The sequence below is a fragment of the Cygnus olor genome, chromosome 2, assembly GCF_009769625.2.
Source record: "Cygnus olor isolate bCygOlo1 chromosome 2, bCygOlo1.pri.v2, whole genome shotgun sequence".
Lineage (NCBI taxonomy): Eukaryota > Metazoa > Chordata > Aves > Anseriformes > Anatidae > Cygnus > Cygnus olor.
Window position 1 is genome coordinate 97,201,997 of NC_049170.1, and position 16,446 is coordinate 97,218,442.

At 41.3% G+C, this 16,446-nt stretch overlaps 1 protein-coding gene across 1 annotated transcript; it reads right to left on the bottom strand.

Moving 5' to 3' along the window:
• Nucleotides 1-8,919: 8,919 nt before the first annotated feature.
• BLOC1S4 (biogenesis of lysosomal organelles complex 1 subunit 4) lies at nt 8,920-15,879 on the bottom strand. Its single transcript, XM_040549439.1, has 5 exons — nt 15,590-15,879; nt 15,335-15,406; nt 14,172-14,273; nt 13,301-13,435; nt 8,920-9,857 (listed from the first exon to the last, which is right to left on the bottom strand). Exons 1-5 carry the CDS (start codon nt 15,842-15,844, stop codon nt 9,762-9,764), a joined length of 660 nt encoding a protein of 219 aa, XP_040405373.1. The 5' UTR covers nt 15,845-15,879; the 3' UTR covers nt 8,920-9,761.
• Between the last annotated feature and the right edge of the window lie 567 nt (nt 15,880-16,446).

The following is a 16,446-nucleotide window of genomic DNA, read 5'->3' on the forward strand; positions in this document are numbered from 1 at the left end:
CGTGTGTCATTATCTACAAGCTGACCTGATCGCTAGGAAGAGATATGGGGGTGAATGATCACCAGCTGGAGGAGAAAACTGCAGGCTGCAAGGTCAAAGCCATCTTCACAACTGCCTGACATCTCCTGAAGCTGGTGGCAAGCTCGAGCAGAGTGAAGACGTCAGAGAAGGTGAACAAGGAAATCTCTTCTGCTCCTCCTGCCATGAGAGCGGCAGTCACTGGCTGAGGCGGGGGCACTGCAGGAGGCACTAGCAGAGCCCTCTACACAGAGATGTAAAGGGATTTGTTGGATTTGTTTGCAGAAGTCAGCAAACTGTGGGCCAGTCTGTGAACCCCAGCCTCTAAAAATGCTCTGCTAAACCTGAAACGCTGCATTGTTCTACCCCTAGGATGGACATCAACACTCGGTAATATTCTGTGCCATCCCACAGCCTTGACAAATAGAAGGGAACTCAAATTTGCATAGCTGTGAGTCTCTGGTATTTAAAATTTTCATTTATATCCTCATAATTGGCTGTTATATTTTATGCTGTCCATGTTTTAAGTCTTCATAATATCCAGCTGCATTACAAAGCAATGTGCACTCATGACCCAGATGGCATAAAGATCTCCAAAAGTTAGCACAGTCACCTGCATTTGTTTTTCAGAATATGCTGTGCAATCATAACTTGGGAAAGAGGGTTCCTCCATTCTGGCAAAAATCCAATGCTACCTACAGGCAAAACTGGTGCTTTTTCTGTCCAGAAAGGATAGAAATCACTGCTTGGACATGAAGTGTTTAAAGAATCAGTACAAAACAAGTGGGGTGACTCATCAGAGGCTAGAAAGCAATGTAAGCTGAGATACAAACAACAAAGAGGAAGTGGGGAGCAGGGCTTTTTAGCATTTTAACATGACCTGTTGAAATTTCCAGACTAAAAATTATTGCTGACCTTATCAGATGGCAATTTGGAGGAAGTATGTACACTAATAACTAAGAATGTAATCAAATCTTTGAAAATAATGGCAGTGATTAAATAAAAGCCACTGCCAGGGAGAATTGCCAACTGTAAATCATTAATATCCCCATGCCAGTTTCAGGTAGTATCAAACATACTGAAATCTGAGTGGAAATAAATGGGATTTCCCATTTGCTTGATGATGTATCAGAACAACCCCAACTGTGTTCTTGTTTAATTACTGAATGATTCCTTTATACAAAGAAAATAGTATGTTGGCATTGGTATTATCCACTATTGGCCACTAGGAACTATTTTCCAGAACCAGAAATACCCGGACACAATCAGACACAGGTCCAGCATTCTGGCTCCTATAGCAACACCTCCTAGATGTTTCTGGAAAAGATGCGGAGAAAAAGCATAATGTGGATTGAGTCATTTTTAATTGTTCCCTCTTTTTGCTAAAAGGAAAAAGTGTGGGGGCACACTTCCCAGAGGTGTGCACACACATCTCAGGAACACAGCCGAGGACCCATCTCCACTGTGGAGTTCAGCCTGAGGATTTCAGGGTGCAAATGATGAGGAAACAGGCGTCCAGCCTGTGCAGGTCCCCAGCTGCTTGTAGGCACGTTCAGACACAGCAAGGAAGGCCTGAGATGAACCTTTTTATCTGTTCATGCTCTGATGGGTCCGGCTGATGCAAATGCCAGTCATTGTTAATGCTGTGAATCATTAATTCAGTGCATGAATTGGTACGAGTTAGGTACAATTAGGTGTTTGCACAGATGGGGACAGACATATGATGATGTTGTCATGTGTAAGCCCTGCCAAGATGTGTGTGCCTCTCAGTCTTCTATTAACACAACACCAAGCAGTTTCTCAGCAAGTCAAGCCATGCATACAAAAAGCTTGTGAGCAGTACTAAATATAACAAATATGTTCTCCCCAGAGAGTCTGAACAAGGGATTCTAAGGGCCAGCAGTATTCGTATCAATATGAAGACATCACCTGTGAATAACATCATATATGGTGACAAGAACCACAAGTGAACACTAGAATAATGCACCAGCCTACCAATGAAAATAGAAAAATGCATATTGAGGTAAAAGGAAAATGGGGCAAAAATGATGGTAGAGGATTGGAAAACATCCTTCCTGTCCCAGTTTTGCCAGACTTTACTTATGAAACCCAAACTGGTGCTGCCATTTCAACTGAACTGAACACAGTGATCCAGGCTGTGTGGCAGGTCACAAAAAATCAACTTCAGCACAGCTGGAGGCGTTATTTTTCTTGCAAGGAGAGATGTTCACCTCTGTTTTCTAGTTTGGCCACGGTTCTGAAGAGAATGGAAAGAAATGAGCAGAAAAGAGCAACAGCACAAAAGCAAAGCCATTACTCTTTTCTCAGCACTGTGCTGTTATCGGGTGGCTGCATCCATAAAACCCTCACAGAAAACTGGAGACTCACTGCAGAGTAGTCAGTCACTTTAATATCTTCCTACACATAGCAAGACAAAAGCAGTGCATGATTAATCACCAACAACAGTCTTAAGGGCTGGATTCAAAGCAAAGGTTTTGGAGACAAAATGTGGGAATACCATTGTCCATTGGGGAGTGTGGCACAGGCACTGCCTTCCTCTAGGATTTTAGCACCAGCCATGGCTGATATTCTTCAGGCTCAATCCTTGACCATCTAGATGTCTGTGAGCATGACTGCACACAAATCTCACCAGAGCCAGGCAGTGAAATGCCCAGTTCAGCCCCAGAATATTACAGAATCACAGAATGGTTGAGTTACCAACTTGAGGAAAACACTCACCATTGTAGTTTTCAACTAGCTCCAGGCAGGAGGAGAAAGAGGATATAGCACAACCTCTGTAAGAAATGTCACTTCCCACCTCTGCAGATGCTTGGTGTCCTTCCCCTGCACAGTGCCACGGAGAAGGACATGGAGGCCTGCTGCTCTGTGAGGGGAGAGCAGGGGAGAGCTCATCCTCAGGGAGCGGGATACAGAGGGGTTATGGTGCAGAGACAGAGGAGATGGTGCCCTGAAAGAGCTCTGGCACCAGAACTGGTCTGAAGACATTCAGAAGGAAGAGGGTTTCTGTCAGTACTGCAAAGCGTTACCTCTCCCCTCCAAGGCTCATGTGGCCTGCACAGTGCCTGGAAGGTGCTTTATGGGCTTTCTGCTTCATCACTGTACCTCAGGGTAGGTTAAACTGAACTCGTTTTTAGGACTGCTGCTCTGTGACTGGGACAAAAGCCAAGTGTCAGCCCCGGTGAGCACAAACGCACATAGGGATCAGTCGACTAGGCTGGCTGCTGGCCTCCTGTAACAGTCCGTCCGTATGTATATACACAGAGCCACAACAAACGCACAGTCAGCACTCACAGCCAGCCCACTGACTTCACAGCATCTGTGCTTTTGCCTCCTTGTCTTGGTTTTGCCACCTACTCCCTTTCATATCAGATCCACTTACACAGTAACCTTTGTTTTGGCAAAACCGTCATTCTACCAACTGGAATCACCTGCTTAACGTCCATATATTTAGCTGTTACATTAAAAGACCCTTGTATTCGAACCACTTTATGAGTCAGAAAGTCAATTTGAGCAGTTACTCATGAATGAGGTCATGCAATTATGACGGGTCCTGAAAACATCGGTTTAAATGTTCAGAAGCAGATAAGAAGGTACATCCAATACTGGGCAGAGGAAGAGGAGAAACAAACAACAGAGCAGAGAATGTTATTGTGGTACTGTTTAAACCTTTGATTTGCTTGTGCTTCGAATTACATGGACAGTGCTGGTTTACTTATCTCAAAAGGATAGAGCAGAAGTGGAAAAAAGATCAGAGATAGGCAACAAAGGGCGTGGAAGCTCCATACACAAACCCACCAAACTAGGCTTCTTCGGCTGGGGAAGAGGTCATGCGAAGTTAGACATTTGTGAGATGATCAACACAGATGGGTACTAATTGTTCATTGTGTCCTCCAATACAAAGATTAGAGGATATTAAAGGAAGCATTCCAAAAATTAATATGGGATTTCCCCTATTATTATTAATTGTAGTATTTCATAATGTATGTTTAATGGATAAATAATAATTTATAACTATTAGGTGTTATTAATTACATTATTAGGTGTATTATGAGTATTTACCACTCCCAGTGAAAAAAGTGTGTTCTTATGTTCAGACACAATTTCATTTGTTTTTATTTTTTTCCCTTTGCATCTTGCCCTACCAGTGGACACTGCTGCAGTGTCTCTCTTCTTCACTCCCTCACATCTGGAATTTATATACAGTGATAAGGTCGCCCCGATCCTTCTGTTCCCCAGACTGAACAGTCCCAGCTCCCTCAGCCTCTCCTTATAAAATGCTCCAAAATCTTTCTGGTCCTGCACTGGACTCACTCCAATATATCCGCATCATTTTTGTACTGGGGAGCCCAGCAAAAACTTACCATGAGGCAAAGAAGGCACTGAATACCTTGTCTTGTCCTATGTCCCGTGTCACCAGGTCTCCGCTGCATTCAGCAGTAGACCCACGCTCTCCCCGGTCTTCCTTGTGCTGTTGATGCACCCGTAGAGTCCCTTCTTGTTACCCTTCACATCCCTTGCAGATTCATGTTCAGGCCAGTGCTGTCAGTGATGGTTCCATGGTGCCAGTGCCAGAGCGGTACGGAGCCAGGCCCTGACTGGATCACCATTTAGCCCTGCTTTCCGTCACCTCCATCTGTTGCTGACACTCCTTCCTTCTCATAATTTCGTCCAACTCACCGAGCAGGGCGCTCACCATCACCTCACTGCTTCGTGCAAAGAGCTTGCAGTTGCACTGCGCACCCACTGCGCGCTAACCACATCCCAGATGATTTTCCTGTGGCAACGCTTTCCTGGCATGCCTGCCTTGTGCTCCCCGTCCCTTGGCTGCAGAAACACAGCTAAATCCAGGAAAAGTCAGGCTAATAAATCCCGGAGGAAAACACGACATGAGATAGTTGTTTCATGACACTATTTAGACCATTTTTTAATCGTTTTTCCTGCTGCTACCTCCCCTCCTCCCCTCCCCAAAGAGCTCATGCTGCTGTGGGACTGGCAGCTGCAGGCCCTGAGGAAAAAAAAAGAAAAAAAAAGGTAATAAAGCTCCTAAACTGCAAACAAGTAGCAAAACCACGTGTGTATTTCAGGTCTGCTCTGGATTTTCATTTGCACTGCCCCAGCTCAGGGACCTTGCCCTCGGCTGTTTATGCTTTCGGACCCTCTGGCCCACAGCTTTACCTCTTGGCATTTGCCTGGGCTGCTCTACTCAGTACGCTGTTTTCTGCTTTGTCCACTTCTACAGAATGGTCTTACCATTCTATTTTTTTTTTCTTGTTTTCATGTGAATCAGGCTGAACTAGCTTTTCTGCCAGTTTGCAGCTCTCTGCAAACCTTTCACGTGGACTCATGTTCAGAGAAACATTTCAGGTGCACATCGGTTGTTGTGCGCTCTGATTTACAGTCACAGTATTGTGGGGATTTTGGCTACTACTTTTTTTCTTCTTTTTCTTATACTTTTCTTATCCCTTCCTTTCCCCTTCCTTCCCCTTTTCTTTTTTCTTCATTTATATATCCTATTTTCCATATATCCTTTTCATATAGTATTCAAGCTCCTGTATAGATAACGTTTCACTGAAGACACGATTATTTGTCATTTTAATGTCTTTTTATTCTATTAAATAATCCATTAAATAATGTACAGCCAGTATTAAGAGTTGACCAAAATTAAAAGATGTTTTTAGTCTTTAATGTGAATTTTAGACAGGATACTATGGTTTTCCTATGTATCCATTCTTCTTCTATAAAGACATTATTTCAGTTTTTCAAACTGTAGCACTGTGTTTTTTTGTTATGTTTTTTCCATTTCTTCTTCTGTGCTTGTCAGTTGGCAATTTTAATGCATTGATCATAATGCATAATTTGAATACTACTTATACTCTTTGTATTGCAAAACCATAAAAATGACTAACATTAAAAGTTTGTGAGGAGATACCCTCAAGCAAGAAGCTAAAGAAAACGCCGTACCTCGCCGAGATGGGCTGGAGGCTGCAGCACCGCCTGGAGGCCGGACTAACACCCATCAGCTTAGAGCCGAACCAGCAGCAGCACGGCACCGCGCACTCAGACGTCACAGCAGAGCCTGCCGCATTCAATGAACTCCTCGATCCCCTCTGCGCTTCTACAAGCCTGTGGGTCCCTGCAGCCGAAGACTTCTCATTCCTGATGACTTAGCTGCAGTGGCTAGAGAGATTACCGACCACCAGCCTCTTTGACCATAGCCAAACCCAACAGGGATCTTGGTTTTTCAAGGCAGGGCACATGGGAAATTCTTGGTAGCAGTTCCAAGACTAGATTTTTTTTTTTCTTCCACAAAAAATGAGAAAGTATAGAAGTGTCATAATTTATTTATTTTTCTTGTAAGGTAACCTGGAGACATTTACAAATTTCAGACGCAAAGTTCTCTTCATAGACGTAGATGCAAGTTGTCTTCTTTCTAATTCTGGAAGGTGTTTTCACACAGGATCGCTTTCTGAATCTCAGGATCTGAGCATTTGGATACAGTTCCTGTGCATGACAGAATCCAAATTAAACTTCCTACTAATTTCTTACCATTGTAGGTAAAACTACTTAAGCTTGAAGGTTATTGTCAGCAGAAGCCATGAACTGCTATCAGTTTTGATAACATCGGTGTAATCCAATGCATCTTTAAATTCAATTTATTAATTGTTCAGATAAATCATCAAATCTGTTTCTTTTCATGGCAGTAACGTGCATCCTTCTATAACTTCCCGAGACTTTATAGCACCTGCAGTGGCGTTGCTCAAGTGTGGAACAAAATGTGCATGTCCAAAGATAATGAATTACCAGTGTCAGTCTTTATCTGCCTTCTTCGGGCACAGTTTATCATATAAGTAAATATTTAGTTAAGGCAGATTGTGTTGATTGTTGTCCAAAAGCTATGAGAAATGTGGAGCTCTGACATTCAACCCATCCCGGGTACCTCGTGAATGCAGCTTTTATTATATCTGAAGTGCCTCTTACAGCATGCAGATATATTTTAACAAGCCACCGTACTACTTTCAAATAGAAACCCAAAACATACCTAACTATAAAGATATAAAAACTTTTAGCATTCTCTCTTCTGGGATAGCTTAATGTTTTGTGTTAGGGAGGAAAAGTAAGATTTGTGTGTAGACTATTCTGTTGCTATTTAACATCAGCTTGTTTCATACACTTGATAACCAACTTTTAGCAACTCAGCTCATTAAACGTGTTGCTTTTCATCAGTGCTATATGAAGAACTCTTCATGTTAAAAATAGGTAACATATTGCTATTGTTATGGGCTTCAGATCTTGAAACCCAAGCAACAGGAGAAAGATAAACAGTGTACAGAAAATTATAAATATCAAGCTTAATTCATAACATAGCTAATACTGGTTTCACACTAATACAAGGTAACAATGGCAGACAGAATAAAGGATTTGCAACTATAAACTTTCTTTACTGAGTGTGAGCTCTTGGTATTTTTTTTACATTATTCCTGCGTGATGAGAGTTACCATGAGCAGAGGCAGGCAAGGTAGTACGCATCAGCCCACTCAATACCAGAGTGAACATGTGGATCTTGTTAGCATTATAAGAATGCATCAATTTAATAAACTTTCTAATACCGTGTTCTCAGATCAGCTGTGACCTTTTTATTCTGTACAATATATGTAAAAAAGCCAGTTTATGTATCATCAATACTTTTATAGAATCACAGAATGGTTTGTGTTGGAAGGGACCTTAAAGACCACACAGTTCTAACCCCCCTGCCATAGGCAGGGACACCTCCCACCAGACCAGGTTGCCCAGGGCCTCATCCAACCTGGGAGCATTGTATGTTATAGCATTTCTTTAATAAATCTTCGATGCTCTGTCCATTATTGTCACGATTAAAAATATTCTGGAGCATTTACAACATACAACTATATGAATCATAGGAATTCCATTTGTTTATGGCACTCTTTGAAAATAAGTTATGTTTTCCATTGAACTGTTTTAACATAAAAGCCCACTTCAGAATACGTGAGTTTTTCCTCCTTACAATTGTCAATGAATTCATTCAGCTCCATTCAGTAATGGGAAAAGTTATTTGAGCAGTTGATCCATTAGTTAGAAAGCTGTTCTAAAATTAAGGGCTTTTGTACCATCAGTATCAGTGTGCTTAAGAGTATTTGGTGTGCTTAAGAATATTTGACTGTAGCCTTATGTTGTTACACTAAGTTATAGGCGTGACATTTCATTAGATTTCACTGAGAAGGGCTAATAAGCCTTTATTATTCTGACATAAATGGAAAGGTACCCTGCCTTTTGGGAATACAACTGTTGCCGCAGCAGAACATCTAGAGTGAAACGCTTAGGTACTGATGAAAGTAAGGAGTGTATGATGGTCCTCTTCATAAAAATATGTCCGCTCTTTCCTGTGTGTTTCCATGTAAGTGTATGTTCTAGACTCTGTGTTAAAATTCAGGTATTGGTTTTATATTAAAACTGTTTTTAGATCCTAATGATTTTGACTTCGTTCACTATCTTTAACACTTTTACTACATGGCACCTCAGATATTCTGTTTAGAACCTGGTCCCCTGCTGTTGCTGGGACCCAAGACCACACGGTTTTGAAAACAGTACCTATTATCACATCTAGGTATCTTTTTCTTTGCTTGCAACATAAAACCGATAGGCATTACGTTGCTTCCCTCACGCATTCCTTATTCTTCTGAAAGGTGAATTTTGGGTACTTGCTGTAAGTTACACTGGCAATAGAACAGTGGTGGTTTTTAAGAATGTAACAAGTAATGATTAACAACTGCTAGATATTACAGGGGGCTGTCAGCAAAATTGTTCTCAGAAATAACTGTGCAGTTCAATACCCTCATGTGTGATGCAAGAATACAGCAGGTGTTACATAGCCATTAGTTTATTGACATTTTACTCCCACTCCAGTCAGCACAAGCAGCCCCAGTCACTGCACAGAGGTTTGAAAGGGAGAAGTGTAAGGTCAGGTCAGGTGTCCTACAGAGGCTCAGCCCAGGGATGGCTCTGCCTCAGTTTACATACCTTTCTTTTTGACAGCAGATTATATATATCATGCCCACCTGGTTCCACATCAAACAACACAATGCCGCGGTAATTAGAAGGTATGGCCACAGTGACCTGTTGGACATCAGCAGGGGCAGGATGTTGTGTTGTGAACCGGGACAGGATCGCATGCGCCAAGCCACGTCCTTGACTCCTCGCCAATCTTCTGAGTCCTCCCCTTGCCACCTGCACATCCTGATGCGGTGCACTTGTCTACACACAGTGCAGGGACCAAGTTCCAAAACTTACAGTGATTTTATGCATAGAGCTTTTCTTTCACCTCAGTCAGTATATTAAAAAAAAAAAGACATCCTTGAGGTACAGCTATTTACATTTGCAGCAGCACAGATATTGAAGTGTTAAAAGATACATCATATAAAAGTATGTTTCCTATTATTTCCCTAAAAAAAACCACAAACCTGCTGCAGAAGTTCATTCCCCAGTATAATCTGAAAATGTATACTGTGTTTTAGGAAGACTTTTCAAATAATATTCACAAACAAAGATTACCTGAAAACACTGCCTTAAGGAAGACAATGAGAATCAGAATGGCAATATGCCATTAATAACGCTCAGAAATGCAGCTGTTTTGAGGTTAGCATTTCTTTTGTTCACTTGGCTTTCTCTATTCTGGCTGATCGATTCCAATCCCGAAACAAAAATTGTCAATAAGGTGCTTCATTAAGACATGGAAAATAGTCTTCGGTCTTGAAGAGGACTGGAGGTTCATAGAGGGTCTGTTGTCGCGAGGAAGACGATTTCTGCAAATTAGATAGAAGTTTATTTTTTGCCTCCTTAAAAATCCAAGTTTCAGAACAAAACCTACAAAGCTAAAATGCAAAGCAAAAGGAGTTTTAATGGCATATCCCCTTCCTCAGGTGAACTTTAAACCGCAGCTCAGATGGGTCTAGCATATTCTTTATGTTACCGAAGAAAACTGGCTTTGGCTTTTGCCATTCTATCACCTGAACAGACTCAGTCTTGGAAAAGTGTAAATACGCCAGCTTTGCAGGAGACAAACACATAAGGGTCAAGTCATTGTAATCTTTGTCCGCCCAAACCCACAAACCTTTACCTTTCTTCCTCCAGCCTTTTGAGTTCTCCTCAGCCACTCCCTTTATGTTAACTCTAGCCTGCGTTCTCATTTACTTAGTTAAAAAAGTCTTTACTTGGAAACAAACCCAGCAAATGTTTCTTTCAAGAAGGTCGCTGCTCCTTCCGAGCTTCTTCATCAAGTATATATGTTAGAATATATGTGCTATGACATACCGCTAAAATAATACAGTAGTAAATTGGGAGTTTTTTCAGAAGTGTATACATTCCTTCTAAATATTATTTGTACATTGTTTTGCTACACCAAATGTCTCCTGTAAGTAGAAAACAGCAGGGACCACTACTGACTAACAATTGTGCAATATTACTAAAAAAAGTGCATTCCTGCACTTAAATAATATTGCACTGCAACACAGAGCCATTGTATGATTTCAATATGTGCTCTTCAACAGAAGGCTTGAAGTCAAGATTTCATTCATTAAAAATTCCTATGGACTCATGAAGAGATTTTGATAAGTCGTTTTGCAGAGCTCTCAGTCGGTTTGTCTGCAGAGTTCTGAAGGCACTTTTTTGCCTGTCTGAAGTGGGGAAATTAGAAAATCTTCACCAATAATAAAGTGAAAAGCAAACCAGTAGTATACCTGGACTTTGGGATGCACCAAATGAGGATGTAACTAAGCGTACCCATGAAACAGTTAACTGGATTTTATCCACTATTCAGTTAAAGTGTATACTTGTACTCAATATGAAAACATTACCTATTATCCTGTTTATATGCAAATCGATTAACAAGAAGTTTGAATTTTACAAATCGTTGATTTAGGGTATTTAAATTATATTTGTCTATAACTTTATGATGTCACTAATTTCTCTGTAACAAGCTTTGTTTTGCCATTCATACAGCAATAGCATATACGGAAAAAAAAAATATAGAAACCAAGGTTAAAGCTATAAATAGGAGATATTATCAAAGTTTTCTATATCAGAAACTTTGCCAAATGTAAAAACAATCTTTGAAATCAAACTTCCCTTTTAAAATAACATTTCCTATCCTGTACTGGTCTACAAGAAAACACCTTGTAAGCAAGAAAAACTAGCGTCCCAGGTGTTCTGCAGCTCACGACTCTGATTTAAGATGCACTGTATTTGTATGTGTGCAGGGAGGGGCTAATTTAAATCTGGTGAAGAAATTCATAGGCAGGCACAGCACCCACAGTCGCCTAAGAACACATACAAATTTTTGCAGCTGCTTAGCAGACATTTTTACCTTTTGAGAGAGTCTACATCCTTACTGATATTAGAAGCCTTAGAGTACTGTACTTTACATTGCCTGGTATTCACAAGGGAAGAACTTGGGGCAAAATCTGAAAGTGAGATTACAAATACACGGCTTAAGAAATACAAAATATACCCTTTCCGTAAAGAAACGGACATTCAAATGGGAAGAGTGTGAGGGGACGTGATCTAATGAAAAATTTTGCAGGAAACTGTGAACTAACAGCTACGGTGAAAATCATGACATCGGTACAGCCTTCTTTTCCAAAGGGCGTGTGTATTGTGTAAGCTAGTTAAACACCGGGCATGAGGAGAAATCTCTATATGCATTTTCGTTCATGCGGAAATGTGTTTACTAATGAAAATAAATATTCTACTATGTGATACTCAGCTCACTGTGCAACAGTCACCTAGCTTTTATTTACTTTATCAATTAATACCAGTCAGTTCTGAGTGTTGATTATATTCCTATCCATTCCCAAACCACAAAACCATTGGATATGACAGGTTCTGCTTGCTGACTCTTTCAAAGACTCTACCCTATTAATTGTGGAAAAAATTAAGCTGACGAAGCCTTCCTACGCAACAGCAAGAAAACACTATTAGAACTCTCAGACTTCTCAATTGCAGATTTTAATTTTATGGAAAATACTGTTGAATATTTTTCAAGGCTGAAGTTTAAGGCCACTAGGCTCCTAGCTACAACTGCCATAGTTTTTGTTTCCGTAATTGACCTATAAATAACAGCTTTGAGCGTTGTTGTTTGTTTGTTTTTAAGGGGGTGAGGGGGCTGTTTTTCTAAAAGAAGGAAAAAAGTAACATCACCCTGAACTTACACACACACACACAAAAAATGGAAGAAATTGAAGTTAACTAACTTGAAGATGACATAGAAAATAGCAGTGAAAAATAGTTTTCCTGAACCAAGTCTTAACCAGACAATACGTATTCTTTTTAGATCTATTTTTCTCTGCTACCACACAGTTACAATACGCAGGAACACAAATACTTCAACAGTCACAAACACCTTCCTCTCCCCCTCCGCAAACCCACTTTATTTCAGCATTCTCCCCAGCATTATGAGATGGAGACCTGAGCTAGTACAGCAATACTGGGTGCTGACAAAATGCAAGGAGGAGCACTTGTGTGTGGTGTATTAGCAGGTGATGCAAAGAAGCATCAGGTATTCATACAAGGGCCAGAAGATTATTTTTTTTTAATCCAAAAGTTATTTTAAAACTAGTGCACAGTGTCATTTTTTAAGACTGGATATGGCATCTCCTTGAAACATACTAGAGAAAGCACTTCAAGTCATCTGAAGTGGAAAAACAGTCCACACATAGTCATGAGGAAAGGTAGAGAAAATCACACGCCTTTTACCAAGTTTTAAGAAGGTGGTAACACAATTACTGAACTGTGTAGATTATATATAAATAGAACCTTTATTTTAAAAAATATTGTGTAGCACATTTTTTGCTTCCTTTTTTTTTTTTAATACAATATTTTGTCAATGATTATATTAATGCAGTATACTCCTTTAACAGTCTGTACAGGCTCTTCCTAGTCGCCTTCCATACTATCAGATATGCTTTAATAAAGGCTTGTTCATTCTTTACTTGTTTTGTGCCCTTCATGTTCCCTTCTACACATATACAAACTAACTTTGGAATGCAACTCAAATCCTTGTAAGAATTTGTGATTTTTGAGTGTGTTTTTTTTTTTTTAATTAAGTCTGAGAACTTCACAATAGCGTTAATAAAGTACGTAAGGTTTACATTTAAATACAGTTATATGTGTAACAAATTTACTGTTATTTTAATAATGCTCTCTGGTAAACAGAACTAAGCTGGACACATGATAACAAAAGCTTACTTACGTTAAGGAAGGATGGCATGCTGATTGTGTGCAAGATTTTCTTGAATGTGCTTGGAAATGCTCCGAGGTCCGTTTCTGCCTTTATGACCCGTTCTTCCATTCCAGCCACACAGTTTCCAATCATCTTCACAAAAGCCTATTTGAAAATAAATAGATAAATAAGCACAACTTTTTCACTAATAGATAGAAACAGGATTTTGTATTACACAACAGCGGTAACAGTACTATTACTAAAATGAAAAGTAAAAACAAAACAAAACAACTCCATACTTTATTTCCTTCCACCTACAAGTCCAAATTATTGGTAAAAAATATTTATGAGACACTCAGTAGCCTGCAAAAACAGGTTAAAGCTAACAAAACAGTTATTGTTCCTCTTCCTATTTGTTTTTCACATAAATAATTTAGACTTATTAGGATTTAGATTTTTATCTGCCTTTCTAACCAGAAGTGGGATCAAGAATCTAGATTGCTTAGAATTTTGAAGCTTTACCAGAAATCAATAGTTCCCTCCTTCTTTTAGTCTAAAAATAGCTTTCAAGAGAGTAACCGTGAAAGACGCTATCAAAAAACAAAAAGAAGAAAAAGTGGTACTATTGCTTTCTGAAAAGAGGACAGTTGCCTTGCTTCAAGCAGTAACTTTAGGAACAAAAAGACATTTTGTTTTAGATTGTCAGCAGTCTCTGGAAATTCCTCATAAATTGCGTTCTCTTCGTCAATGCTGAGGTAAGAGATCTGGACTGGACACAGAAGAGCAAAAGGGATCTGAGTCCACTCCATGTTCACGCACACACACACACGATTATAGCGTAACATTGATTCTTCCCCCCTGCTGAGAAAGAGAATGCACGTAGAAGATGGCAAGCACATACCTCTAGGTTGTCAATCTTCTTGTATACTTGTCTCATTTCTGTAGCTTTTGCGTAAATTTCAGGTATGCTTTCATTGATGACTTGGGAGGAATCGCTTCTAATCTAAAGATGATTCCAACAGATAATACAGAAAGAGATTAATAGAACAAAATATTAAGTACTAATTTCATTTCTGAAACTAGAATTGTGTTCCAATTACACAAATTAACACTAATAAATTAAAAATACTCAATCAAAACTAATTAACTAACTTCTTTGTATAGTTTAGCAAGTACCTTTGAACAAAATTTATTTTGCAGAGGCTAACATTTAATTTTATAGTTATATTAAACACAGGCTGCTATAATATTATCAGAACTAAGACATAAGACATACTGGAGAATCAAACGTATTAAACTGAAGGTGTGACGTCAATTTTACTACTTGCGCATTTCCTCATCTTTACCAAAATAAAAAAAAAGCAAGATTTTTTTGGCCTGACTTTTATTGATATAATAAAAAACATACGTAGGTTGCCCTTAGATTACTGCTGCAGGACCACGTGTATTGTGCTTTCAAAGGTGGCCTGTAAATCAATGACAGCTTACATGGGCGTTTCATGGAGTTCCCCCTTCTCCTCTCATGAGGACGTGAAAACAAAGCTGTCTTTCTGACAAAATGGTAAGAACGGGTCTGCCCTAAACCTGTATCTAGTTCTGGGAGTCCGGCAATTCCAGCGAGATGCTTTAATCATTAAAGCCACGTAGAATGTCTGTATGTGTATTAAAGGGCGATGAGTATCGTATCATCCTTTTAAATGTCTGTCGCTGTGCTATCCAAAAATGAGATTCCATGTATGTGCATGTACAAACGTACACAAATGCAATTATGCAGCTCTATACCTATATGTGACTATCACTTTGCTTCTACATGGAGACTCAGTAGTTTTCAGCCATGAATTATCGACCAAAATGAGTTCTCTCTCCAGTGTACTATCATGGAAGCTCAGTAGTTCTCATCCATGAATTATCGATCAAAACGAGTTTCCTTTTCAGCGTATTATCGTACAGGAACCCGCAGGCCAGGACCAAAGGCCGCTGCCCCCCTCCGCCCCATTTCAAAACACAACCCCCTACCAAAACACACCGACTTCAAAACCGGACCGACGCGCCCCTTACACGCACCATGTCCAGCATCCCCACGAACTCATCCACCCTGGTCAGCAGGTCGTCCAGGCTCTTCTCCAGGCTCTCCACCTGCGAAAACACATTTTAAGCGCCGCGGCGGTACAAGAAAAGCGGGTGGCCGGGCACACGGCTACGTCCCGCCTGGCCCAGAAAGAAACAAAAAAGAGGCGTCGGGACGATGCAACGGGTCGAGCCCCCCCACAAAATAAATAGATAAATAAAATAAAGACGCTGCGGGTCGCGGCCGCTCACCTGCTCGCTGAAGGCGCTGCGGTCGACGAGCAGGTAGGCGGCGTACGCGGCGGCGGTGGCGCTGAGCGACGCCTCCAGGGCGTCCCCCTCCTCGTCCTCCTGCTCGCCGAGCCCGGAGGCGTTGCTGTGGCTCTGGGAGACGTGCCCGCTGTCCCCGCTGTCCCCTCTGGGGCAGGGCCCAGCCCCAGCCCCGTCGCCGTCCCCCGATGCGGCCGCCATGCCGCCGCTGCCCGGCCCCTCAGCCGGCGCCGCCATTACGTGAGGGAGGAGGCGCCGCCATCACGTGAGGGCGGGCGCAGGCGCTCTCCCGGGGGGCCGTGCCCGCGCCTGGCGCCGCCCGCCCTCCCTCACCACAGCGGGGGGCGGTGGGTGCCCAGGGCGGGGGCTTCTCGCGCTTGGCTCTAAACCCTCAGCCACCCGCTTGCTTAATCTTAGAACCACAGAACGGTTTGGGCAGGAAGGGACCTTAAAGACCATCTAATTCCACCCCCCCTGCCATGGGCAGGGACGCCTCGCACTGCGCCCAAAGGTTCCCCGATTTCTGCTTGAACTTCTCCCACCTGATTTCTCCAGGTACAGCAGTGCCAGGCGGTGGGCAGGGCGAGGAGGTGACAGACCAAAAACGGGAAGGAGTTAATCTAATCCTAAAGAGAGAACTAATGTGTGTGTATATATTATATATACGGGACTTTTCAGAATTGTGCATGCAAAAATAAAAGATTTTTTTTTTTTAACCTGATGCAAACAAGGGCAGTAAGTTTGCAAGCCTTAAGAGTTATGGTGCAAAGTGTTAGCTCCAAAGTTGGTTCTGTCAATCACAGAATCACAGAATCGTCTAGGTTGGAAGAGACCTCCAA

What these genes read in the sequence shown, in the direction of transcription:
- BLOC1S4 (XM_040549439.1), bottom strand. Translation starts at nt 15,844, where the DNA reads ATGGCGGCGCCGGCTGAGGGGCCGGGCAGCGGCGGCATGGCGGCCGCA. An exon ending in TCGTGGGGATGCTGGACATG is followed by an intron (nt 14,274 to 15,334) that starts GTGCGTGTAAGG and finishes AATCATCTTTAG; the next exon opens with ATTAGAAGCGATTCCTCCCA. An exon ending in AGAAGATTGACAACCTAGAG is followed by an intron (nt 13,436 to 14,171) that starts GTATGTGCTTGC and finishes ATTTTCAAATAG; the next exon opens with GCTTTTGTGAAGATGATTGG.